The sequence below is a fragment of the Pleurodeles waltl genome, chromosome 8 (genome assembly GCF_031143425.1).
Source record: "Pleurodeles waltl isolate 20211129_DDA chromosome 8, aPleWal1.hap1.20221129, whole genome shotgun sequence".
NCBI lineage: Eukaryota > Metazoa > Chordata > Amphibia > Caudata > Salamandridae > Pleurodeles > Pleurodeles waltl.
In genome coordinates this window covers 1,422,134,619-1,422,162,292 of record NC_090447.1, presented here as the reverse complement: position 1 = coordinate 1,422,162,292, position 27,674 = coordinate 1,422,134,619, and the positions used below count along the sequence as shown (strand labels likewise).

General features: G+C 48.0%; 1 protein-coding gene across 4 annotated transcripts in view; it reads right to left on the bottom strand.

Moving 5' to 3' along the window:
• Positions 1-27,674, bottom strand: part of LOC138248711 (E3 ubiquitin-protein ligase TTC3-like) — a 1,399,506-nt gene that overhangs the window by 96,608 nt on the left and 1,275,224 nt on the right. For all 4 annotated transcript variants that reach the window (XM_069202543.1, XM_069202544.1, XM_069202547.1 and 1 more), the window contains one exon: positions 13,219-13,360. In XM_069202543.1, coding sequence (XP_069058644.1) covers positions 13,219-13,360 — 142 coding nt within the window. The remainder of the gene's footprint in view (positions 1-13,218; positions 13,361-27,674) is intronic.

The following is a 27,674-nucleotide window of genomic DNA, read 5'->3' as shown; positions in this document are numbered from 1 at the left end:
GGTAGAACCCACTTCTGTCAACAGGCGGAATCCAGCATCTAAAGTTATCTCTTTCCGTTTCTAGGTCTAATGGCTGAACTAAATTAAAAACAAAAGAATTTATAATCAGACGAGGATAATATAGAAAGACAATTAACAATGACAGGGACGAAAGAGGGTCGAAGAGTGCACAGACAACAGGTAATATATTGTTAAAGCCAATATTAAAAGATGCACTTGATGAAATGGGAAGGCACTGTAGGAAAGTACCATCTTTCTTGGCATGTTACCCACAATTTAACATGTATGTCACTATGTTTTTGCCTGTCTCACTGGGATCCTGCTAGCCAGGACCCAAGTGCTCATGGTTTGTGGCCTAAATGTGTATGCCTGTGTAGAGCCTAACTGTGTCATTGAGGCTCTGCTAATCAGAACCTCAGGGCTCATGCTGTCTCTGCCTTTACATTTGTCACTGAAGGCTAGTGACTGCTTTTACCAATTTCAATTGGCATACTGGAACACCCTTATAATTCCCTAGTATATGGTACCTCGGTACCCAGGGTATTGGGGTTCCAGAAGATCCATATGGGCTGCAGCATTTCTTTTGCCACCCATAGGGAGCTCAGACAAACCCTTACACAGGACCGCCATTGCAGCCTGCGTGAAATAAAGTCCACGTTATTTCACAGCCATTTTCACTACACTTAAGTAACTTATACGTCACCTATATGTCTAACCTTCATTTGCTGAAGATTAGGTGCAAAGTTACTAAGTGTGAATGCACCCTTGCACTAGCAAAGGTGACCCCACATAGTTCAGGACCATTTCCCCGGACTTTGTGAGTGCAGGGACACCATTACACGCGTGCACTACATATAGGTCAATACCTATATGTAGCTTCACAATGGTAACTTCGAATATGGCCATGTAACATGTCTAAGATCATGGAATTGTCCCCCCATTCCAAATATGGTATTGGGGAGCCAATTCCATGCATCCTGGGGGCTCCACTATGGACCCCCAGTATTGCCAAACCAGCTCTCTGGGGTTTTCTCTGCAGCTATAGTTGCTGCCACTCCACAGACACGGTTCTGCCCTCCTAGGGTCTGGGCAGCCCGGTCCCAGGAAGGCAGAACAAAACATTTCCTCTGACAGCAGGGTGTTACACCCTCTCTCTTTGGAAATAGGTGTTAAGGGCTGGGGAGGGGTAGCCTCTCCCAGCCTCTGGAAATGCTTTGAAGGGCACAGATGGCGCCCTCCTTGCATAAGCCAGTCTACACCAGTTTAGGGATCCCCCAGTGCCTGCTCTGCACGAAACTGGACAAAGGAAAGGGCAGTGACCACTCTACTGTCCATCACCACCCCAGGGGTGGTACCCAGAGCTCCTCCAGTGTGTCTCAGACCTCTGTCATCTTGTTTCCAGAGGTGTGGGGGGACTGTGGAGGCCTCTGAGTGGCCAGTGCCAGCAGGTGACGTCAGAGACCCCTCCTGATAGGTGCATACCTGACTAGGTGGCCAATCCTCCTCTGAGGGCTATTTAGGGTCTCTCCAGTGGGCTTTTTCCTCAGATTACGACTTGCAAGAATCCAGCAGGACTCCTAGGCACTTCTCTCTTCAACTTCTGCCAAGGATCGACCGCTGACTGCTCCAGGACGCCTGCAAAACTACAACAAAGTAACCAGAAGACTATCAGCGATATTGTAGAGCCTAATCCTGCTGGCTTTCTCAACTGTTTCCTGGTGGTGCATGCTCTGAGAGCTGCCTGCCTTCACCTTGCACTGGAAGCCACGACAAAATCTCATGTGGGTCGACGGAATCTTCTCCCTGCTCCAGCAGGCACCAAACGTTAGCTTCACCAGTACTCTGGGTCCCCTCTCATCCTGACGAGCGTGGCCCCTGGAACACAGGTGGTGGACCCAAGTGACCCAGACTGTCCAATGGTCCAACTGTCCAAATTTGGAGGAGGTAAGTCCTTGCCTACCCTCCCCAGACAGGAATCATGTGCACTGCTTGATCTGCAGCTACAAGGGCTTCTGTGCACATTTCCAAGAAATCCTGTATGCATAGCTGAGCCTAGGTCCCCAGCACTCCGTCCTGCGATGCTCAGCTCCCTGAGTTGATCTCCGGTGTCATGGGACCTCTCTTTGCAGTGTTGAGACGACCGCCGTGTTCAGATTTCTTGAACCCGTGTTCAAGGACTTCTGCGGGTGCTTCCTTCTTGTCCGTGGGCTCTCTACATTGCTGAGGACCCCCTCTGTCTCCTCTCCCAAGTGGTGACATCCTGGTCCTTCCTGGGCCCGGGCAGAACCTTTTTTCCCCAACCACGACTCTTGATGGAGGCAAGGCTTGTTTGCGGTATTTTGCCAAGTAAACAACTCTGCATTCTCCAGCACGCCATGGGACATCTTCTGCATGAAGAAGAACTTCCTACCTCCTTTTGGAGGCAGCCATTTTTCACCTTCATCTGGGGTTTAGTGGGCTCCTGCCCCCCAGACACTTTAGCGACTCTTGGACTTGGTCCCCTTCCTTTGCAGGTCTTCAGGTCCAGGAATCCGTCTTCAGTGCTTTGCAGTCTGTTGCGGTCCTTGCAAAATGCTTTATCATGACTTTAGTGTGTTTTTGGGGAAACAGTAGTACTTTACTACTACTTTCCAGGGTCTTGGGGTGGGGTCTCCTTTACCCCTTAGTGTTTTCTCACACTCCCAGCGACCTTCTACACACTACATTTGCCTAGGGGTGCATTTGTGGTTCGCATTCCACTTTCTTAGTATATGGTTTGTGTTGCCCCTAGGCCTTTTGCATCCTATTGTGATTTACAGTGTTTGCACTACTTTCTGACTGTTTTACTTACCCGATTTGGTTAGTTGTGTATATTTTGCGTATGTTACTTACCTCCTATGGGAGTATATCCTCTGAGATATTTTTGGCACATTGTCACTAAAATATCTTTATTTTTAGTAACTATGAGTACTGTCTTTCTAATGATATAGTACCTATATGATATAAGTGGTATTGCATGAGCTTTGCATGTCTCCTAGTTCAGCCTTGGCTGCTCTGCTATAGCTACCTCTATCAGCCTAAGCTGCTAGAACACTACTACACTCTACTAATAAAGGATAACTGGACTTTGCATAAGGTGTAAGTACCATTGGTACCCACTACAAGCCAGGCCAGCCTCCTACAGGCACACATTATGGAGAGTCAAGTGGGGAATTAAAGACATTATAACCCAAGTAGACGGACAGTGAAATGTAGTAGGCAGAACAACAGGATGGCTTAAATATTAGCGGTGCCCCCATGTCATCCAGACCCAATTTTCCAGACTTCTTGAGTGCAGGGACGCCATTATAAGCGTGCACTACATATATGTCAATACATATATGTAGCTCCACAAAGGTAAACCCCGAATATGGCCATGTGAGGTGTCTAGGGACTGGAAAATGTACCCCCAATCCAATTCTGGTATTGGGGGGCCAATTCCATGCACCTTGGGGCTCCACCATGGACCCACAGTACTGCCAAACCAGCTCTCTGAGGGTTCCACTGCAGCCCCAGCTGCTGCCACCTCTCAGACATGCTTCTGCCCTCCGGGGGCATGAGCAGCTCAAACCCAAGAAGGCAGAATAGTGCATTTCCTTTGCGAGAGGGGTGTTACACCCTTTCCCTTTAGAAATAGGTGTTACAGGCATGGGAGGGGTATCCTCCCAGGGCCTCTGGAAAGGCTTTGAAGGGCACAGATGGTGCCCTCCTTGCATAATCCAGTCTACACCGGTTCAGGGACCCCCCCAGTCCTTGCTCTGGCACGAAATTGGACAAAGGAAAGCGGAGAGACCACTCCCCAGTCCATCACCACCCCATGGGTGGTGTGCAGCGCTCCTCCAGTGTGTCCCTGGGTTCTGCCATCTTGTTTTCAGGATAGTCCGGGAACTCTGGGAGCATCTGAGTGGCCAGTACCAGCAGGGGACATCAGAGATGATCCTGATAGGTGCTTACCTGATTAGGTGACCAATCCCCCTCTCAGGGATATTTAGGATCTTTCTTGAGGGTTTACGCAGATTCGGTTTTGTAGGACTCCAGCAGGAATCCTCTGCAACCTCTGCTTCACCTTCTACCATCAGATCAACCGCAGAACTGCTCCAGGAACTCTACCACTGCAAGAAAGTATCCAAAAAGGCTACTGCAACTCTTTAACTTCAACTCCTGCCAGCAACTTCAACATTTTCCAGGTCGTGCACGCTCCGAGGACTGCCTGTCTTCATCCTGCACCAGAAGGACCGAAGGAATCTCCTGTGGAGTGAATGAGTCACTTCCCTGCTTCGCAAGGCACCTCTCTGCAGCGACGACCGGTACTCTGGGTCCCTTCTCCTGGCGACGAGCGTGGATCCTGGAACACAGGTGGTGGACTGAAGTGACCCTGACTGTCCAAAGGTCCAACTGTCCAAATTTGGTGGAGGTAAGAGTTTGCCTCCCGAGCCAGACAGTATCCCTATGCACCGCGTGTTTTGCCGCTCCCAGGGCTTCTGTGCTCTTTTCCAAGAAATCCTTTGTACACAGCGTAGCCCAGGTCCCCAGCACTCTATCCTGCGATGCTCAGCTCCCTGAGTTGTTCCCCAGCGGCGTGGGATACCCTTGTGTGGTGCTGCGACAACCGCGATTTGCAACTCCTTTGTCCCCATGTCCTGGGACTCCTGTGGGTGCTGCCTGGTCTTCTGAGGGCTCTCCGAAGTGCTGAGAGCCCCCTCTGCCTCCTTAGTCCAAGTTGAGACCCCCAGGTCCCTCCTGGGCCCAGGTAGAGCCTTTTTCCCGGCAAACGCGTCTTTTGCGTGAGCCAAGGCTTGTTGGTGGAATCCAACGATGCAAACCAACCTGCATACATCTCTTCGAAATGGGACATCTCTTGCACCAAGCAGGAAGCCGCAGCTCTCTTCTTTGGTGCATTGCTTACTTTTTCTTCTAACCGGAGAATCCACTATTGCACCTTCATCCGGGACATCAGGGGCTACTGGTCTTCCTGGACTCTTCAGCTGTTCTTGGACTTGGTCTCCTCCTACCGCAGGTCTTCAGGTCCAGGAATCCATCATTGGTGTCTTGCAGTCTTGCTTGGTCTTTGCATTATTCTTTATCACGACTCTTAGTGTTTTGAGGAAACTTGCTGTACTTAACTCCTGTTTTCCTGGCCTCTGGGGTGGGGTACTTTACTTACCTTTGGTGTTTTCTTACACTCCCAGTGCCCCTCTACACACTACTCTTGCCTAGGTGGGAAACAGAGTTTTGCATTCCACTATTTAAGTATATGGATTGTGTTCCCCTAGGCCCATTGTGATCTACGGTGTTTTGCGCTATTTGCACTATTTTATGACTGTTTACTTACCTGATTTTGGTCCCTAGTGTATATTATGTGTATAATACTTACCTCCTAAGGGATATTTTTGGCCTTGTGTCACTAAAATAAAGTACCTTTATTTTTGGTAACACTGAGTATTGTCTTTTCTTGTGTGTAAGTACTGTGTGACTACAGTGGTACTGCAAGAGCTTTGCATGTCTCCTAGTTAGCATTGGCTGCTCTGCCTACAGCTTCCTCTAGACAGCCTGGCTTCTAGACACTGCATACATTTCACTAATAAGGGATAACTGGACCTGGTATAAGGTGTAAGTACCTTAGGTACCCACTACAAACCAGGCCAGCCTCCTACACATAGCAGGAGTTGTTTCATATCGCCTTCAAAAAAAGGTATGCAGGGCAGACAAACAGAGAACAGAGGTATTGTGGGTGCAGTGCTAAGCAGTGGAGACCAGACAGGCAAGTTGCTGTATGGAGGCCTACCTTCCGGTAAGTTAGTTTACCCATAGAAATTTCAGTGAGAAGAGCATTCTCATAGGCCACCCTGGGCAGAACCAGAGCTTGTACTGCTGAATGGAAGACAACTTTTAGGAGCAAACCTTCAGCAGACTAAGCTGATACAGAATGTATCAACAGTGTTTTTATAAATACCTCAAACTTCATCACATGTTTGGCTTGTAGTCCTGTTTAAAAACAAACAAACTAGTTACTTACCTTTGCTGACGCCTTATCCAGGAGAGTCATATTTTAGTTGAAGATTCCTTACCTTGTGAATTTTACCCAGGCGTCAGACTGGATCTGGAGATTTTTCTCAAGCACTACCCCTGTGTGCCATTAGGTGGTGTCGATCGGTTCCATGTCCATCCTCTGCGTCGGATAAGACATTGCGTGTCCCTTAAAGGCATCACCACAGCGTCCTGACATCAGTTTCTTTTCACAACTTTCCACGCCTGAAGCGCAGAGCCATGAAGAAAACTGACCACTGGTGCGTCAAAACTAAGGCCCTGAAGGGGAGTCCGCGCCTCTAGAAATCAGTTTGCAGAGTGGGGAGGATGGGTGAGTCGGTAAGTAATCTACAATGAGAATATGTCTCTACCAGATAAGGCAATACCTAACGCAAGTAACTTGTTCATCTGATAGAGACTTCTAGTTGCAGATTTCATACCTTGTGAATAGATACCCAAGCAATACCACCCCCAGAGGTGGGCTGTGAACCAAGATCAAACCAGAAAGTCCTGCAGGACCGAACAGGCAAAGTACCTGTCCCTACAGACCTGACTGTCCAGTAGTAGTGTTTGGTGAACATGTGCAAGGATGACCATGTTGCTGCCTGACAGATAACAACGACTGGATGTGAGAAGGTAGCCTCTTTCTAGCATTGTTACCCCCACTTTTAGCCTGTTTGTGGGTATATGTCGGTGTGTTTTTACTGTCTCACGGGGATCCCGCTAGCCAGGACCCCAGTGCTCATAGTGAAAACCCTATATGTCAGTGTGTTTTGCCTGTCTCACTGGGATCCTGCTAGCCAGGACCCCAGTGCTCATAGTTTGTGGCCTGAATGTGTATACCTGTGTAGTGCCTAACTGTGTCACTGAGGCTCTGCTAATCAGAACCTCAGTGCTTATGCTCTCTCTTTGACTTTAAAAGTATCACTATAGGCTAGTGACCATTTTTACCAATTCTAATTGGCACACTGGAACACCCTTATAATTCCCTAGTATATGGTACCTAGGTACCCAGGCTATTGGGGTTCCAGGAGATCCCTATGGGCTGCAGAATTTCTTTTGCCACCCATAGGGAGCTCAGACAAATCTTACCCAGGACTGCCACTGCAGCCTGAGTGAAATAACGCACACGTTATTTCACAGCCATTTTACACTGCACTTAAGTAACTTATAAGTCACCTATATGCCTAACCCTCACTTAGTGAAGGTTAGGTGCAAAGTTACTAAATGTGAGGGCACTCTTGCACTAGCAAAGGTGTCCCCACATAGTTCAGGGCAATTTCCCCAGACTTTGTGAGTGCGGGGACACCATTACATGTGTGCACTACCTACAGCTCAATACCTATATGTAGCTTCACAATGGTAACTCCGAATATGGCCATCTAACATGTCTAAGATCATGGAATTGACCCCCCCAAGCCAAATCTGGTATTGGGGTGCCAATCCCATGTAGCCTTCCTCAGCCTCTGGAAATGCTTTGAAGGGCACAGATGGTGCCCTCCTTGCATAAGCCAGTCTACACGGGTTCAGGGAAACCCCAGTCCCTACTCTGGCACGAAACTGGACAAAGGAAAGGGGAGTGACCACTCCCCTGTCCATCACCACCCCAGTGACCCAGGCTGTCCAGTGGTCCAACTGTCCAAATTTGGAGGAGGTAAGTCCTTGCCTCCCCTCTCTAGACAGTAATCCTGTGCACTGCATGAACTGCAGCTGCTAGGGCTTCTGTGCACTTTTGCACGGAATCCTTCATGCACAGCCTACCCCAGGTCCCCAGCACTCCGTCCTGCATTGCTCAACTCACTGAGTTGACCTCCGGCTTCGTGGGATCCTCTTTTGTAGTGTTGAGATGACCGCCATGCTCAATTTTCTTGAACCCGTGTTCAAGGACCTCTGCGGGTGCTGCCTTCTTGTGCGTGGGCTCTCTGTGTTGCTGAGGGCCCCCTCTGTCTCCTCTCCCAAATGACTTGTTTGCAGTGTTTCTCCAAAGAAACAACTCTGCATCCTCCTGCACTCCGTGGGACATCTTCTGCACAATGGAGAAGTTCCGAGCACCTTTCGTTGTTGCAGCATCTTCATCTTCTTCCATCCGGAGGCAGCCATTTTGCACCTTCATCCAGGGTTTAGTGGGCTCCTGCCCCCCTGGACACTTTCACGACTCTTGGACTTGGTCCTCTTCCTTTGCAGGTCTTCAGGTCCAGGAATCCGTCTTCAGTGCTCTGCAGTCTGTTGTGGTCTTTGCAGAATCCTCTATCACGAGTTTAGTGTGTTTCTGGGGAAGAAGTAGCACTTTTACTCCTACTTTTCAGGGTCTTGGGGTGGGGTAACTTGGACACCCTTAGTGTTTTCTTACACTCCCAGTGACCCTCTACACACTACACTAGCCTAGGGGTCCATTCGTGGTTTGCATTCCACTTTCTTAGTATATGGTTTGTGTTGCCCCTAGGCCTATTGGATCCTATTGTATTCTACAGTGTTTGCACTCCTTTCTGACTATTTTACTTACCTGATTTTGGTTTGTGTGTATATTTTGTGTATTTTACTTACCTCCTAAGGGAGTATATCCTTTGAGATATTTTTGGCACTTTGTCACTAAAATAAAGTACCTTTATTTTTAGTAACCCTGAGTATTGTGTTTCTTATGATATAGTACCTATATGATATAAGTGGTATGGTAGGAGCTCTCATGTCTCCTAGTTCAGCCTAAGCTGCTCTGCTATAGCTGCCTAAGCTGCTAGAACACTACTAATATACTAATAAGGGATAACTGGACCTGGCACAAGGTGTAAGTACCATCATGTACCCACTATAAGCCCAGCCAGCCTCCTACACTGGAACTCCGTGTGCTAACGCAGCGTTTGCAGCTGTTTCTCTAGAAGAATGACACGCAAACCTTCAGGTGGTTGCTACTTAACCAGTGCGTAGCAGATTTTAATAGAGAAAACAACTATCAGGAAATGGTCTGCTTCTGCAGTGCCAATTTTTCTTCACACCCACATAACTGACAAAGAGTTGATCATCCATTCTGAACTGTTTTGTACGATCAAGGTAGAACACCAACACTCTTTTTAAGTACAGGCAGAGGAGTCTCTCCTCTTCCTTAGAAGAATGTGGAGGTGCGTAAAAAGTAGGCAAGGTGATAGATTGGTGTACATGAAATGGTGCAATCACTTTTGGCAAAAAGGAAGCCCTAGCCCCACTTTGTCAGGATAGATGGAAAGGTAGGGTGGTTTGGTTGACAATGCCTGCAGATCACTCACCCTGAGGAAGAGTCAATGGCAGAAGGAAGGCTGTTTTTAATGTTAGAAGCCTAAGGGGACATGTTTGAAGAGGTCCAAAAGGAGCACACATTAGGAATGTCAGAATCAAATTCAAATCCCATTAGGACATAATGAACGGGGACGGAGGAAACATGTGGGTAAGACCTATAAGGAAACTATTAACAAAAGGAGACTTAAACAAAGAAGGTTGAACAGGCAACCTCAAAAAAGCAGAGACAGCACATAAGTAATCTCTGAGAGTGCCCACAGCAGAGCCTTACTGACCCAGAGAAAGGATAAACAACAGGACCTCAGAGAGAGGGGCAGAGAGGGGGTCCACAGACTTGTCTGTGCACCATGCCACAAATTTCTTCACAGGCGTATTGTAAAGAGTTGCCATGCTGCCAAGATAACTTTACGGACTTTAGGCGGAAGTTCAAAAGCTGTTATCTGCTGCTGTTAGATCTCCACGCAAGAAGACGGAAGCTGGACAGGTTCAGGTGGAGAACCCTCCCCTGCTGCTTCAGAAGGTCCTCCCAAAGTGGCAGTCTGATCGGAGGATTGATGGCCATTCTCAATAGCTTGGGATACCAGTCTCTTCATGTCCAAACAAGAGCCACAAGCATTACTGGGGCTCGGTTGTTCTTGAACTTCTTCCGAATTCTGTGCAGAAGTGGTATGGGAGAAAGACTTACAGGAGGCCTGAGTTCCACTCGAGACGAAAAGCATCGGCAATCGATTACCACCTTAAGAACTCCAACGTGCAATACTGCTAACTGCGCATTCTGTGCAGAGGAGAACAGATCTAGCCAAGGCTCTCCCTGTAGAAGGCTGGCTTACTTTATGTTGTACACCTATGGTGTGGCACCCTATACTGAGTCCAGGCAACCTTTAGTGATATTGTTGAGGTGTCCAGATAGTAAAGCTCTCTAGGGGTAGCTGAGGCTAACAGATGACGTTTATCCAGGAGGAATGTCTCTTGCAATACCACAGTAGTCAGACAGTAACTCCCATTCAAGAAAGATGAGCTGCCACCACCTCATCACCTTGGTGAACACCCATGGGGCACTGTTAAGGCCAATGGGTAGCATGGTGACCTGAAAATGCTCGTGGCCTACCATGAACCGTAAGTAACGTCAGGCAGGACGGGAATATGGAATTACGTTTCCTGCAAGTCCAATGCTACCATCCAGTCTCCTGGGTCCAGGACAGATAGAACCTAAGCCAGAGTGAGCATTTTTAACTTCTCCTTTTTGAGAAAGAGATTGAGGACTTGAAGGTCTATGATAGGGAGGAGGCCCTTGTCTTTTCTGAGCACCAGAAAGTAGCAGGAATAACATCCAAGACCTACTCCTGGCACAGGGACACTCTCTCTATGTCTCCCTTGGCCAAGAGAGACATAACTTCCTCTTGGGGACGTGATGGGGAAGTGTCAGACTAGGAAGGTTTGGTGGCAGCTGCGTAGGGGGGTGTGGGGTGTGAAGCGCAGTGGACCTGCCAGACCGCTGGCTCCCTGATCCATGAGGATGGTGGATCCCACATCCTCAGCCACGCATATGCTGGGCAGCGTGGGCAGTACGGTGGCTGAAGGGGGACGGATGTAGTTGGGCACCCCTTCAGTAGCCACAAAAGGGGCGAAAGGCAGACTGAGGGGGGTGGGGGGCCGATGCGAGGCCCAAGGACCTGGCTGGAGCATGAGAATCCTTTAATTGTTTGAGCGCTGAGCCTGCTTTCTGTCCAAAGAGACAAGTGCCATTAAAGGGCATGGCGATAAAATTAGCTTGGACATCCCCCGAAAAGCTGAACATTCTCAACCAAGCGTGGTGCCTCAAAGCCACTTTTGAAGCAACCACTCTGTCCAGTGAGTCGTTTGTGTACAGTCCACATCGGATTATGATCTTTGTGGCGTCTCTCCCTTCAGCAAACTGCTTGGCAAAGTATAGCCCGGTCCACCTTCGGGACCTGTGGAAGCACTTAAGCAACCGTATCCCACAGTGTGTGGGAAAAACGGCTCAAAAGACATGCGGTGTTCACAGACCGTAACGCCAGGCTGGGGGAAGAAAACATCTTCTTCCCAAGTGTGTCCAGCCTCTTGAATTTCCCATCCTTGGGTGCTTAAGGAAGAATGCCCTGGGAAGTGGAGGCTTGGATGACCAAGCTCTCAGAGGTGTGGTGTTGCGTGAGGAAAGGTGGATCACCCTGTACTGGGCGATGGCGGGCAATAGTCCTGTTCAGAGGTGCCCCTGCACTAGGTTTGGACAAGGTACCCAGAGGGACATCTGTGAGGGCTTCATTAAAGGGGAGCAGGGGTTCAGAGGATAAAGCCCTGATCTGAAACACCTGTCAGGAGGTTAGTCCTAACTGCCACCGAAGGCAGCTCCAGGTCCAGGACCTCGGTTGCTCTCCGCACTACCACTGAATATGAAGCTCCCTCCTCCGTAGACACAGTAGAGGGAAAGAGCATAGCAGTTTCTGGGGAGATATCCAGTACACTGGCTTCACCCACATCCGTACGCCAGTCCATGGTGTCTTGCAGCTGGTATTCAAAAGGGTCCAGCAACCCCTTCCTCACCGTAACCTAGACCATAGTAGTAAGGCTCAGGATCGGACACAGGGAGCAAGGCTCCTCTGGGCGCTGGAGTCAGCGTCGTAAAATGCCCATCCGGCTCTATGTCAGAGTTGGCAATGAAGATGGGGGAGGTGCGACCCGGGAGTACGGGCAGCTCCAGGAAGGTCCACGTCGTAACCGGCAAAGGTCGGAGTGGTACGACCAGCGCTGATTCGGGTCCAGGGATGGATCCATGGGTGCCCCTTGCAACCGAGGCCAAAGCCACTGGTGTGGAAATGGACTCCCCAAAAATGAGGCACATGACCTCATAAACTTTTAAGATGAGCAGGGGTCGCTCCGGCACCCAGAGACTCACAAAGTCAGCCCACACACAGGCTCCGCAGACGGAGGCCTCGATCGACAGTGCTCCCTCGTCTCGTTGGCCGATGGAGGGGGTGAAGCCGAAATATGTTTTGCCTTCTTGGACTTCTATGTCTCAAATTACCCAAATGTCCCAAGAACCTGGAGTGGGACGAAGAATAGGGGGGGCTCTGTGACCGATCCCTCTTGACCAAGATCGGGACTTACGCAGAGCTGAGCACTGGGCCTCAATCAGCCTTTAGGGACCACTTTCTCAAAGTTTTTGGATTTATAGCTCGGCACTTGGAGCACGACTTCAGGTCAAGGTTGTGCTCTAGACGAACAAAGGCACATGAGGTGCGGACCTGTCACCGACAGCACCCGATGACAGGACCCACAGGGCTGAAAGTCAGTCTTCCTAGAGGAAATTCGCAATGCACCAGGAGTTCTACAACTCGAAAAAACTTCAACAAAAAGTCTGTAACGGACAGTCAAAAATTGACTGAGGGGTAGCTCTCTTCGGATCAACGCTGGCTGATGCGAAAAGAAAACAACTGACGTCAGCGCGCCTGGGTGGCTCCTATATAGGACACGCAATCTCATATCCAGTACAGATGATGACAGACCTGGAACCGATCAATGCCACTTAACGGCCCATAGGGGTATTGCTCGAGAAAAATCTCCAGAGCTAGTCTGACGCCTGGGGAAAATTCACAAGGTAAGGAATCCGCAACTAGAAGTCTCTATCAGATTAGTATTTACTTAGATGTTTATTAAGGCAAATCTTCGCAGCTTTAGCCAAAATACGGTGCACAGTTATTGGGTGGAAATCATTCATAACAGTGGTGGCTTTTCACTGGCAGTGTTTTCCTTACTACATATTTAGGCAACTTAATTTTTTATTTTACTTACACTAGGAAAATTAAAAAAAACTTGCTAATTGCGCTTTAAAAATAAATCTCAAGGCTTTTGATACAAACTTTTGTTAGCAATAAAGAAATGACATACCATTTCCTTCTGTGGTGATGGCTTACTTTGATAATCCAATATAAATTCGGTCACTTTGCTGACAATCTCATTGGAATTTAAGCCCGAAAAACTGGATCCATTCTTAACTCGAGTCTCTTTTATAAAGATGGAAAGTTCAGCACTTCAGAAACAAAGAAAAAAATACAAGGCATAAGATTATTGACCAAATTATCAGTGTCTAGGCTACTCACTTTCATTAACATTGTTAACATACATACTATGGGCCTTATTAAGAGTCTGGCAGATCTGTACATCAGCCAAAAAAGTTTTGTATGTCCAGTCTGCCGGATGCACTCCTAATATGATAAATGGCATATCCAGTTTTCGGCACATCCACCCAACTCTCACTAAAGTCCTCTGATAACTGCAAATTATTTTTAGAACTTTCCAACTGCAAGCTGAGACCCTAGACAGCTTTCTGCATGCAGTTACAATGCCAGCCCAGGTGGTGTGACTTGTGTCTCAGGGTTCTGTAATAACATTCTGCAATATCCCGAAACTGTGAGGATGACTATGTTAATGGAGTTTACCTACCACAACCCTTCAATACCTACAATTTTCTAGCCAAGCAGGCTCTCAGCGATATAAAGGCTGAGGGGAGGCAGCTAAGAGGAAAACTGCAAAAGGAACAAATCAGTCCTACAGAACTTAAGTTACAAAAGGTGCATCACTTGCTCTTATGAAAGATACTATGTTCACTGCAGATTATTTTTCTTTTAAAGGTTCTGTAGCCCTACATAACAAGTTTGCATCCTATATAACCCAAAATATATTTTTTTAATGTTCTGAACTACTGATTTTGCAATCAATGCTTCTCCCCTACCATCCAAGTCAATACACTAATATTCAACAAACATATGGAGAGAAGAACAAGTGATCACTCCACAAATACCTTGTCAAGGCACCCCACCCAAAATAAAGAACAAGCAACAGCCTGACCCTTGTTGAATGTGCAATAACTTCTTCTGGGATAGTTTTGTGGGCTGTTTCGGGTCACTCACTGATGCAAACCACAATGCACCTGGATATTGTTTAGACTGAAAGACTTACACAGTTCAAAGTACTACTAAAAGAATAAGTTACTTACCTTCGGTAATGCCTTATCTTGTAGAGACACAGACTAGCCGCAGATTCATTATCTTAGAATTTTCCCCCATGCGTCAGACTGGATCCAGAAACTTTTCTTCAGCAGTACCTCTGCGGGTCGGTAGAGGGCATCGAGCGAATCCGCAGAGTCGCCGTCCCCAGACATGACATCAGCGGAGTCCATACACTCCCTCCTACTACGCCAGTTTCTTCAGTGCCGCAGACCAACGCAGAGCCACAGAGAAACTGCCAATGGAATAGAAACACAGTGCAAAAGTGTATATGCCAACCAGAAGATAAAGAGATGTCATGAGACATAGCAGAACAGCAAAACACCCAAAGCGAGACTAAAGAGTACACAGTTCGCAAGTGGGGAGGATGGGTGGGTCGATAAGGAATCTGTGGCTAGTCTGTGTCTCTACCAGATAAGGCGTTACCGAAGGTAAGTAACTTGTTCATCTGGCAGAGACAACTAGCCGCAGATTCCTTATCTCAGAATAAGATACCGAGCAATCACAACCTGTGGGGGAGGGACACGAACGGACCACACCAGTCTCACAAGAACAACCCGGTAACACAGAAGAACCAGGCTCGAGACAGAGTGGTGAGAGAAAAACAGAAATGACTCATACTAGACAAGTGAACTGCTTTTCCACTGGGGAAAAGCTAAGGTAGGGCTGGTAAGGAAAAACCTCAACGGAGGCTAGGCAGCAACCACCCCCGGAGGGGAGGTACACTGAGAACTAACCAGCAGGATGAGGAAAGGAAACCTTGTAAGGGACACCAGAATAACACACACATGTGAAATAAACATGTAAACGAGTCAAAGTAGAAAGACTAGAATAACTGTGACATACAACAAATTCACAGGCAGAAGGAGAACAAACTCCAGTCAGAGAAGCAAATGAAGACCAGATGGTGGGCTCATAAGACGCAGAGAAACAGCACCAGGCCCAAAACGGACAAGAAATTGGGAAAGACCAGGAAGGGCTTGCGCAAGTGCAAAGTGTATAGACATACACAAGGCAGGGTAATGAGAGAGAGAGCACTGAAGGAGTACCGGAACGACAAGGTAAAAGGAGCAGATGTTCCAGTATGAACTCTGAGCAAAAATGGAGGCCAGAAAACCAGCTGACAGGGAAATTGGAGGCAGAATAAGCAAGGCAAAGAACTGTGCAGTAGGAAGCACAGAGTACAACGGAAGGAACATATTAAAATGTAAGAGCTGTGGCGAGATGTGAACCCCTGGAGAGGGATAGCCTGCTACACCAAAACAGTAGATCTAGCCACCAAACTAGAGCTCCTTAAAATTACAAAGACACCAATTTATGGCATCCCCCATGGAATATGAAGGGGGGGAAAATATGGCACCTGAGACCCGTGAAGGGACAAATGGTCAAAAAGAGTGAGGGTCTGGCAACAGGTCCCGAAGGACGGAAAAAGACAGTGGAAGACAAACACAGCCTATGCCAAGGAAAAAAGATAAGAAACATGCAAGGTGTCAAGAACACCAGCAGTAAGAAAAAAAACAGATCCATCGCGGAGGCAGAAGGGCAGAGGGTGGTGGAAAAATCAAGAGGGGGGATGGCAAGTAATAATGACCAAATAGTCAAAACCACTAGGGAAGAAACCTTAGAAGCATGCCCAGAAGGAGACCAACTCATGTGTTCCGCTGAATACCAACCAATGGTAGGAATACCGACAACAGGACCCAAAAGGTATGATACCTCCAAGGACATCACAACGAACAATGCAGGCCAGGGACTAAAAGGGCACCAAGCAAAGCGGAAACCCAGCGGAAGACAGTAGTGCAAGTACCACCATACCCCACCTAGTGAAGTAGTGAAGGGGTGTGTGTGTGTGTGTGTGTTAGGGAGGGTGGGGGGGGGGGGGGGTGTGAAAGAGAAAGCATCACCAGGAACGAAATCCAAGAATTAACGATACCACTGTGAAGGCGAAAAAGAAGAACCACACTGCCTCAAGCAGAGGGAGCACGGGAAAAGAACCACAACATCCTGTGGAAAACAAAGTAAGAATTTGCAAACAATAGCACAGTGAGGGCCTAGCATAGGATGGGGATAGAGGAAAAAAAACATATAGAAGAGTAGAGTATCAGTACAGTGCTACAGTATAAATTCAAAATGCCAGATATCTTGACCCCTCGTAAAGGTAACCCAAAGGCATCTTGATGCCACAGAAGGGATATGAACATTTGCTGTATAGGTGTCCATGACACCAAAGGCACAAGACGTAACTCCGGAGTTACGGCTCCTGGATGAAACAGGGAGCCAGAGCCCTGAAAGGCAGAAAGCACAATCAGTGAGTAAGAGCGAAATGGACCGGAAAGAAACGTAAGCAACAGCGAACACCAAAGTCCTGCAGCACCTGATAGCAGTGGCGGGAAGTGAACCCCTGTCCGGGGGAGCGTGTACCACTAGAGGCAGATGACCTTGCCACCGAGCCATATTACCCTGATCCCAAAAGACAGGGAGTGGAACCTGCAGCAAGCATAATATGAGCCTGTAGCACAGGAAAAACAGAATATAGAATATGGAAAATAAACCTTTCTAGGAAGGGATCCAAAGGTAAATAACCTACCAAAAGTAGGCAAGAATTGGCTCCTAAAGTAGTACAAAAATAGATGTCCACACGGGGAATAAAACAAGAGAAATACATAAAGCAGCATCCATTACCAAAAGCTCAAAGAGAGAATGCTCAACCCAATCTCTTAGCAACAGAGGGTAAAATGCCCAGGGTAAATGAAAGGGGAGACAATGGGGCAGGGACGCCCAAGAGAAAGAAACCCACAAACTGTGGTAGAAAAATACCAAGGAAAGGCAAACTTTCCGCCAAGGATCAGGCCAAATGAGAAAAGGGCACTCTGCCTGTCTCAAAAGTAGAGACACACCAATCATGGCGAAGCCTCGTCTAAGGTAAACAAAAGGGAGAGTTGAAACTCACCAAGAAATCACAGAGGACCATACTGTTATGGCTGCAGAAGCAACCCCGTGAACAAGGGAGGCTGTACCAGCCAAGGCACAAGATATGCTCCGGAACCACAGCAGAAAACAAACGGTCTGTGCGCACCAAAGGAAGCACAACAAGATCCAAGGTGGAGGACAAAAGTGCAACCAAAATATGAGTCAGAAACGATTCAACTAATGGAACAAACGCCAGCACAATGGACAAGGGGTAGGAATGCTCACACTTGAGATAAACATGACAGTTCCCAGAAAGTCGCAAAATACGAGGACGTGCGACAGAAAAGGAAGGACACTAGTCCCCACCATGGGAATCACGGAAACGACACAAGGCAGAATCAGCTTGCACCCCAAAAAGCGACTTGCCATCAAATGGCATATCAAGGAGAGCGTTCCTCACTGGAGATAATAAATTAAAAGCCACTAACCAAGCCCTGCGACGTACGGCAACAGAAGCAGACATGATCCGTCCAGTGGAATCGGTAGAATCCATACTGGAGCGAACTGCAAGGCGAGCAGCCTGTTGACCATCTCGGATCAAAGACGTCAGATCAGGGCGAACGTCATCAGAAAGCGATGGGAGTAAACGTTCCACAGAGTCCCAAAGAGCATGGGAAAAGAGGGCCAACACACAGAAAGTGTTGATGGAATGAAGAACACCACTAGAAGAGGCGAAAATACGCCTGCCAGCAGCATCCAGCTGCCGAGAGTCCCTGTCCAGTGGGGTAGGTGGAACCTGTTTTCAGAGCAAGAACGCCCAAAGCAGTTTGAGTAACAAACCCTGAGGGGTAGGGTGGTGGTGAAGACACAAAGGGTCTGTGTAGGAAGTTGGCTCTGTATATACTATTTCAAAGTAAGAAATAGTGTGCACAGAGTCCAAGGGTTCCCCTTAGAGGTAAGATAGCGGCAAAAGTAGATAATTCTAATGCTCTATTTTGTGGTAGTGTGGTCGAGCAGTAGGCTTATCAGAGGGTAGTGTTAAGCATTTGTTGTACACACACAGGCAATAAATGAGAAAATGCATCCAAAAGGACGGGAGGGTCCAAGCGGGATAACTTCCTGTATGAAATGCCTTTATTCTGTGCTGTGGGAGCTTAAACTGGAGGACATGGACCCAAATCCTCCCTTGGTAAAGAACACTACTCTAACTGGTAGGCAATAAATGAGGAACACACACTCAAAGACTTACTCCAGGCCAATAGGTTTTTATATTGAAAAATATATTTTCTTAGTTTATTTTAAGAACCACAGGTTCAAGATCTACATTAAACACTTTAAATGCAAGGTACTTCACTTAGATACTTTAGGAACTTTGAATAAAAGCAATATCATGTACACTCTTAATAAAAATGGCAATAAGCTATTTTTCAAAGTGGACACTGCAAAAATCAACAGTTCCTGAGGGAGGAAAGTAAAGGTTAGATTAGGAGGTAAGTAAAACACTTACAAGTCTTAGTCCTGGGGCATATGCAGCCCACCGTTGGGTGTTCAAGGCAACCCCAAAGTTACCACACCAGCAGCTCAGGGCCGGTGAGGTGAAGAGGTCAAAGAGGTGCCCAAAACACATAGGCGACTATGGAGAACAGGGGTGCTCCGGTTCCAGTCTGCCAGCAGGTAAGTACTTGCGTCCTCGGGGGCAGACCAGGGGGGTTTGTAGAGCACTGGGGGGGGGGGGGGGGGGGTGTAAGGACACAAGTAGGCACACAAAACACACCCTCAGCGGCATAGGGGCGGACAGGTGCAGTGTGCAAAGCAGGCGCCTGGTTTCAGGTAGGAAACAATAGAGGGACCCGGGGGTCACTGTAGCGGTGCAGGCAGGCACGGGGGGCTTCTCGGGACAGCCACCACCTGGGCAAGGCAGAGGGTTGCCTGGGGGTCACTCCTGCGCTGAGGTTCGGTTCCTTCAGGTCCTGGGGGCTGCCGGTGCAGTGTTGGTTCCAGGCGTCGGGTCCCTTGTTACAGGCAGTCGTGGTCAGGGGGGAGCCTCTAGATTCTCTCTGCAGGCGTCCCTGTGGGGGCTCAGTGCGGTCGTCTCAGGTTACTCACAGGCTTGCAGTTGCCGGGGAGTCCTCCCTGTGGTGTTTGTTCTCTGGATCTCGAGCCGGGGGCATCAGGTGCAGTGTGTGAAGTCTCACGCTTCCGGCGGGAAACGTGCAGTCTTTGAAAGTTGCTTCTTTGCGTGTTTGACAAACTCCCAGACCATATACTCTTATGGCTACCCTGCACTTACAATGTCTAAGGTTTTGCTTAGACACTGTAGGGGCATAGTGCTCATGCACATATGCCCTCACCTGTGGTATAGTGCACCCTGCCTTAGGGCTGTAAGGCCTGCTAGAGGGGTGACTTACCTATGCCACAGGCAGTGTGAGGTGGGCATGGCACTCTGAGGGGAGTGCCATGTCGACTTAGTCATTTTCTCCCCACCAGCACACACAAGCTGTGAAGCAGTGTGCATGTGCTGGGTGAGGGGGTCCCCAGGGTGGCATAAGACATGCTGCAGCCCTTAGAGACCTTCCCTGGCATCAGGGCCCTTGGTAACAGGGGTACCAGTTACAAGGGACTTATCTGAGTGCCAGGGCTGTGCCAATTGGGGGAGCAAAGGTACAGTTTAGGGAAAGAACACTTGTGCTGGAGCCTGGTTAGCAGAGCCCCAGCACACTTTCAATTGTAACTGGCATCAGCAAAAGGCAAAAAGTCAGGGGGTAACCATGCCAAGGAGGCATTTCCTTACAGAGGGACAGAGAGGGGGTCAACAAACTTGTCTGTGCACCATGCCACAAATTTCTTCCAACGACAGGCGTACACCGTTGTGGTGGAAGGATGCCTGCCTGCCAAGATTACGTTACAGATTTGGGAGGAATCTCAAAAGCTGCCAACTGCTGCAGTTCAATCTCTACATGAGGAGGCGGAGACTGGACAGGTTCTGGTATAGCACACTCCCCTGTTGCATTGACAAAAGATCCTACTGGAGGGGCAGTATGATTGGAGGATTGATGGACATGCTCAGTAGCTCGGGATACCAGACTCTCTATGCCCAGTCTGGAGCCACAAGGATTACTTGGGCCCAGTCGTTCTTAATCTTCTTGACAACTCTGGGCAGAAGTGGTTTGGGTGGAAAGGCATACAGGATGCCCGAGTCCCACTTGAGATGAAAAGCATCTCGGAGCGATTGCGGCCTTGGAAACTCCAACGTGTAACAGTGCTGATATTGCATGTTCTCTGCGGAGGCAAATAGATCTAACCAAGACTCTCCCCACTGCTGAAAGAGAACTTGCGCCTCTTCTGGATGCAGACGCCATTCATGATCCGCTAGGCATTTTCGGCTGAGTTTGTGTGCTCTGGCATTCAGAGGGCCCGCCAGATGTTGAACCACCAGGGATATGCCCTGCTGTTTCAGCCACATCCAGAGGTGCAGCACCTCTTAAAGGATCCATGACCCCACCCTGTTTGTTGCATTACCACATGGCAGTGGTGTTGTCCATGAACAGCTGCACCATCTTTCCCTTGATAGAGGGAAGAAATACCTTCAATGCTAGCTGGTTCACACGGAGCTCTATCAGATTGATGTGGAGTCCTGATTCTGATGGAAACCAGATGCCTCTGATCTCCATCTCTCCCAGATGGCCACCCTATCCCAGGAGTGACATTTCACAACTGTCATATCTGGTTGGGGAAGAGTTGGTTGTGGATCTGCCTCTAACCCAATCGTGGTTCGTTAACCACTACTGCAGATCTTGTGCAGTTTGCTCTGAGATCTGGACCATGTCGGAAAGATTTCCCCGATGCTGCACCCACTGGAACTTCAGGCCCAACTGCAGAGCCTGCATATGCCATCTGGCATGTTTTACCAGCAGGATGCAAGAGGCCATGAGGCCCAGCAGCCTCAGTCATTCTCACCGAAATCCAGGATAGAGTCCGAATATTCTGGATTCGCCGCTCGGGAGGATAAGCTTGGAACTGCAATGTGTCCAAAACAGCTCTGATTAAAGGGAGTGTCTGACGGAGTTAGGTGTGACTTCAGCACGCTTCTAGGGAACCACAGCGAATGCAGGAGGTCCGCCATAATCTGGAGGTGGAATACGACAGCCTGGGGTGAGCCTGCCTTCAATGGCCAGTCGTTGAGATAGGAGAAAACTGAAACCCCTTATCTGCGCAGATGAGGTGCAACCACTGCCATCACCTTGGTGAACACTTGAGGAGTGCTGATAAGGCCAAAGGGGAGCACCGTGAACTGAAAGCTCCCATGGTTCACTGTGAACCGCAAGTAACCTCTGTGGGCAGGCAGGATGGGAATATGGAAATAAGCATACTGCAAGTCCAATGCTACCATCCAATCTCCTGAGTCCATGGCAGATAGAACTTGAACTTCTCCTTCTTGAGGTAGAGATTGAGGGACCGAAAGTCTAAGATAGGGCGGAGGCCCTTGTCCTTTTTGGGTACCATAAATTAGTGGGAATAGCAACCATGACCTACTTCTGGCACGGGAACTCTGTCTTTGGGTTCTATGGCCAAGAGAGACGTAACTTCTTTGCAGATAAGGGACAAGTGATCCTCCGTCATTCGATCAAAGGATTTTTTTTTTTATATTTCTGTAAATTTTATAAACCACCTAGGCTAAAATTTTAAATAAGAATTCTCAACAAGCACTGGCAAAGCCAATAGGTCTGGCCTACACAAGAGCTATTGGCTTCGGCAATGTGGGTTGCCATGTTGTGTGTGCACTAGTGCAGCTGCTGTTCGGCATGGCTAAAAGTTAGTGGTGTGTAGTGTCAGAATGGAGGGTGGGAGTGGAGGGTGGTAGTAGAGTGCTGTAGAGTGGAGTGTCAGAGTTGAGTAGAGTTCAGAGGCAGAGTGTCGCAGAGTGAAGTGGGGTGGAATAGGTAGGAGTGTATTGAGATAGTAGGGTGGATTGGACTGGAGTGAGGTGGATTGGATTGGGGTAGAGTGGGATGGATTGAGTGGAGTGGGAGATTGGAGAGGAGTGGATTAGATTGGCGAGGGATGGTTTAGAATGGAGTGGATTGTATTGGAGTGGGGTGGATTGCATTGGAGTGGGGAGGATTGGGGTGGGTGGATTGGATTGCAGGGGTTGGATTGGACTTGGGTAGATTGGAGTGGAACTGGATTGGTGTTGACTGAACTGAGATGGGTTGGGTGGATTGCACTGAGGTAGAGTGGGGTGGATTAGAGTGGGGTGGACTGGAGTAGGGTGGATTGGAGGGGGAGTGGAATGAAATGGGGTGAGTGTGAAAAAAGGCCTCCCACTTTTTGCCTGGTATATGATGTAGCCTAGAAATAGTAGTGCCCGGGGCCCCTGCTAACCAGGTTCCCTGGGCCAGAGCTCTTTCCTAAAACTGGTGTGATGCCTTGGCACGATTGGATACACCCTTAGCTACCACTATAAGTCCCTAGTAAAAAGTACTTAGGTATCCAGGGCATAGGGTACTAAGGGGAGGCCCCTGAGGGCAGCAGCACTGACTGTGCCACCCTCTAGGGTCATGCATCCAGATGATCCCAGCACTGCCACTGCAGGCTGGGTGTCCTAGTGCAAGCCTAAAACACAAACCCAACATGGCACACTGCCTTTGTGCCATGTCCACCATACGCTGCATAAACTAGGGATAGCAGGCCTTCCACCCCTAAGGCAGGGTGCACCATATTATATGTGAGGGCATAGCTGCATGAGCATTATACCCACACTGTGTCCTTCCCAAACCTGGAACATAGTGAGTGAACAGAGCAGCCATTTTAATATATGTGCTGGACACTGGTCAACACGAATTTCCCAAATACATGATGGCACTCTGAACCCTGGGTTGTTTGGTATCAAACAATTCAGAATGATTAATCCAAACTGGTGCCAGTATTGGATTTATCCCTAAATGTACCCCAGGGGTCACCTTGGAGGTGCCCTCTGCAAAAGATAACTACCCTGGCATGGTTGCTGACTGGTCCTATCCAGCCTACCACCTCCAGACAACCAATCTATAAACCTTGGGGGAGTCCTTCTGGAGTTGGTGACAACACCCCTCTCCGGAGCAGGCTTCGTTTCTGACCTTTTACAGTACAGGCTCCAGTGCTTAATTTGTAAATAAAAATGTGCTGGTGCCCAAAGCTCTCCTCTGAAACATGAGTTTGCTGCAATTAAATGTGCGATCACAGAACACTGAGGCAGAGTAATGCTAAAGCCATATTGGGCCTCTTTAATCCATTTACAGCCACCCTCTGCCCCTTCAGCTCACTCTTGTAGCTTTCTGCTTTCTTTCTTAGTGACACTTTACGGTCTTCCTCTTCCTCTGTCTTTCCCATCTGTCTTTTTCCCACAGTAAATGCCTGATGCAAGACAATAAATGCCGGTGCTCACCTCCGGCAACCACCGGCTCAAATTAAGCACTGGAGGCCACTCACCTCCAGGGGGTCAAAAACCTGTCTGATAGTGGCAGGCCAGTTGAGGCTAGTCAGCCACTACACCAAGAAACTATTTGGGTTCATGGGGCCCCTCTAAGGAGCCCTCTGGGTGCATGTCTTAATAAATCCAAGCCTGGCATCAGCCTGGATGTTTGATGCCAAACACCATAGGGTTCAGTGAATTCATTATGTGACTGGGTCACTTATGTTGATGAGTGTCCAGCACATACATTAAGATGGCTTCTCTGTCCCTTGCACTGCTCAGAAATGGAGCTGGACATCACAGGGGGGTATCTACTAGTGTAGATATGTCCAAACATCAAATATAATGCACCCTGCATTAGGGCTCCCAGGCCTACTGTATGGATGACTTACACATATTAATATGTAGTAATTGTAACAGAGTCTTCCTCTCATATGTTTTTTTCTTGCAGTAAATGCCGGATGCAAGAAACTAAATGCCGGTGCTCCCCTTCGGCAACCACCGGCTCAATTTAAGCACTGGAGGGCACTCACCACCATGGGGTCAAAAACCTGTCTGATAGTGGCAGGCTAGTGGAGACTAGTAGAGATTTCCAAACATCAAATATAATGCACCCTGCATTAGGGCTCCCAGGCCTGCTGTATGGGTGACTTACATATATTAAGATGTAGTAATAGTAACATGGCCCACACTGGGTGTGCCAAGTCACGCTTTTGCCTGGCTTGCAGCAGGACACGCAGATTACAATGGCAGCTTCATGCATCTCGTTTTTTAGGGAGGTCACTGAGGGTGGTACAACATGTGCTGCAGCCCTTAGGGAACTTCTCCTCTACCCATGCCCTAGGTACCAGGAGTACCATGTATTATGAATCTTACACCAGTAGAGAAGTGTGCCAATTGTACACCATGTTACCTGTTCCTAGGGAAGGAGCACTGGCAACCTGTTTATCAGGAACCCAGTGCACCTCAGTCAAAAAACCTCAGAAGCAGTGGGGAAAAAAGTGAGTGGTGACTCAAAAAAAAGGGCATTTCCCTACAGTTCTTCACTGCTCCTCTGTGAGAGTTTTTGTTTTATCTGAAGGAGTGGCAAGTGTTGCAAACTAGCTTGTTATGCTAATGTGAAAGGCAAAGGTTGTAGACCAGATGGAGGCTGATCCATGGATATTTTTTTAGTGGCACATAAGACAATATTTAAAAATAGTTCATTCCATCACCCTTGTGACATGGCATGGACCAAATCGGAGTCTCAAGAAGATGACTCATGGATAGCGACGCCCCAAGTCGGGCTGAGATCGATCCAAGGATATCCCAGCACAGCTGGAGGTGTTGACCTGATACAACTGGGAAATAGAAAAGTGGTTGAAAAACAATACAAACGGCTTCAATTTACTGTGGAAACTGAAAGAGTACAGATGACGGTCTCAAACTGGAGTGTGGGAGAACATGTCTAAACATAATGGCGGAAGGAAAACAATCTAACAATGGAGCTGATGCCCATGCACATTACAAACAAGAGAAGAAGTCAGTCATCGAACCGTGTGACTCGAAAGACTTCTTTGAAGAAAAACAACTTGCACACTTCTAGGCCCAACACTAGATGGCAGTAGTATGCACAGCATCTGTATATACAGTCATACATGCCTCGAACAATGCATTTCAAGAAGTGGTATCTAATAAAGCTTTCCTAGAAGCTGAGGTAAATGACAAATACTTGTATAAGTGCCTTTTAAAGGAGGCTAGCTCCAGTGGTGGGTACCACCAATCAAGGGTGGTCGGAGTGCGTGCGGAGCCTAGACAATCGGCAGGGGTTGCCGGGGTCAGTGGGGAATAAAAATGAAAAACAAAATTTTTAAAAAACTTACCTGCCACTGCTGCTCCGTCCCGTGCTGCTCCAGATCCTGCTGCCAGTCGCTTCCTCTCTTCCCAGCAGTCACCACAGGCTCCCAATCCAGACGCTGCTGTCATGCTAAAGCTAATATGGGAGCAGCGACAGGATTGGCATGAGCGGACTGGTCTGGCGCTCGGTCAGGCACAGGGAGCCTGTGCCATTTCTCCAGCCTGGCTGTGCAACACAGCCAAGTTGGAGAAATGTAAGTGAGCATGTTTGTTTGGCCGCCTGAGATGGCCAGCCAAACAGACGTGCACTTTACAGTGCTCACCACTCCTTCCTATGGCCTGCCCTCCCTACATTCCAAGCTCTTAGACAGACAGCAACAAATAAAATGATAATAACGTTGTTTTATTATCATTTTATTTGATGCTGCCTGCCTGACTGACAAGGGGGGAGAGGGCGGGAGGAAGAGAGGGGGCAATGCTCTTCTGCTAAAATGGAGGAGCCACCCCTGGCTAGCTCTTTCCGGGTCTACTTTGAATGTACATAGGAGCTGGAAAAGTTAGGGTAAGTTTGTGGATGAAGACGCTCCCGGGAAAATATCTGCCTGGTTAAGGAAAAAGAGATGGACTTTGAGAAGGGACAGTAGAATGAGTTTTATTTGCAGCAGCAGCGTCTTTCACTGGTGGTGGAGGCCTCTCCTGTTTGCTTCTCCATCCGCTCAAAGACAGGAATTAAGAGCCATAACTCTGTTATTCTGACACCAGTCCACTGACTGTCTTAGCATGCATTTGGTGGCAGGTAGAGCAGGCATCAGAGCTGTGGTTCAACCACTAGGATCCACAAGTGCCTTTAGGCTGTACCCAATATTGTGTGTGACACAGCCCATACAAACCGAAGTGAAGAAGAAAAACCGCAGGCAAACGTTTCTTGAAAAGCGGGGTTTATTTCCTCATGTCAACACCAACGTCCTCAGCAGCCATGCACAGGAGGATCGACATCTCAACTGTCACCGATGGAATGCTGCTGAGGTCACCAGAATACATAGAAGGCAACCTTCCATAAAGGTGCCATGCCACTTAAAATAATACTAATAATTAAACATAACACATCTTTCCCCTTAACAATACAACAAAACAGATGACATAGATATAACGACAATCCCACCAACTTGGAACAAAATATATAAATCTACATTACATTGATCGAACATGAACTCAAAGATGTTTCCCACGAGCCGCATGGACATCCCTTAATACAAAACATATTGACCTAGATATTTAGGTTTACCAATAATCCTTTTGGGTCTATTAACCTCTGCCTCCCAATTTCCGCCTCCTTCCAAACATCCAGCATTACTTGGTTCACTTGCACATTCCATGCACAGATTTCCACTGTTGCGTCCATGTTGCGCTCTGCTTCCCTGGGCATTTTCACCTGAACCCACCTCCTGATCACTTGCACCTTGCATACTCCAATTTCTATATTCATGTTGTGTCCCGCTCCTCTGCATATTTTCACCTGATCCTACCTCCTGAGCATAACCAACACCCCCACCAAAACTAAAATCGCCTCCGACACGCACACCTGAATGTCGAATGTCAGGCAAAACTCCTTGCCCTTCACAAACCTTCACCACACTCCTCTTGTTCCACCACTTACCATTTTCCACCATGACAGAATGCCTTGATACTCTGACGACCTTAGTGGTAGGATAAAAATTTGACTCCCCACTTCTTTTCCCATGAGGTCTCTTCACTCTAACTTTATCTCCTACACAAAATTGGATATCACACAAACTTTTGAGCTTATGATATCTCAATTTACTTTTAACTTGCAATTTCTCCACTCTATCCTTCACCTGTTTAATACCAGGAGTGGCACCCCCTGTCATGGTTTGTTGTACCACCCACTCAGGGGACAGTTCATTACAAGAGTGTCTACCCTTTAATAATACAAAAGGAGTAACCCCTGTAGAGGAATGTGATGTATATCCTTTCTGCCACCACATCCTGCACACTCTTCCATGCACGAATGGCCAATTGTATAGTTTCCTTAAATATTCTGTTTACTCTCTCAACCAGACCATTATCCTGGGGACTATATAAAGCAGTAGTAAGATGCTTAATATTAAGACCCTTCACAA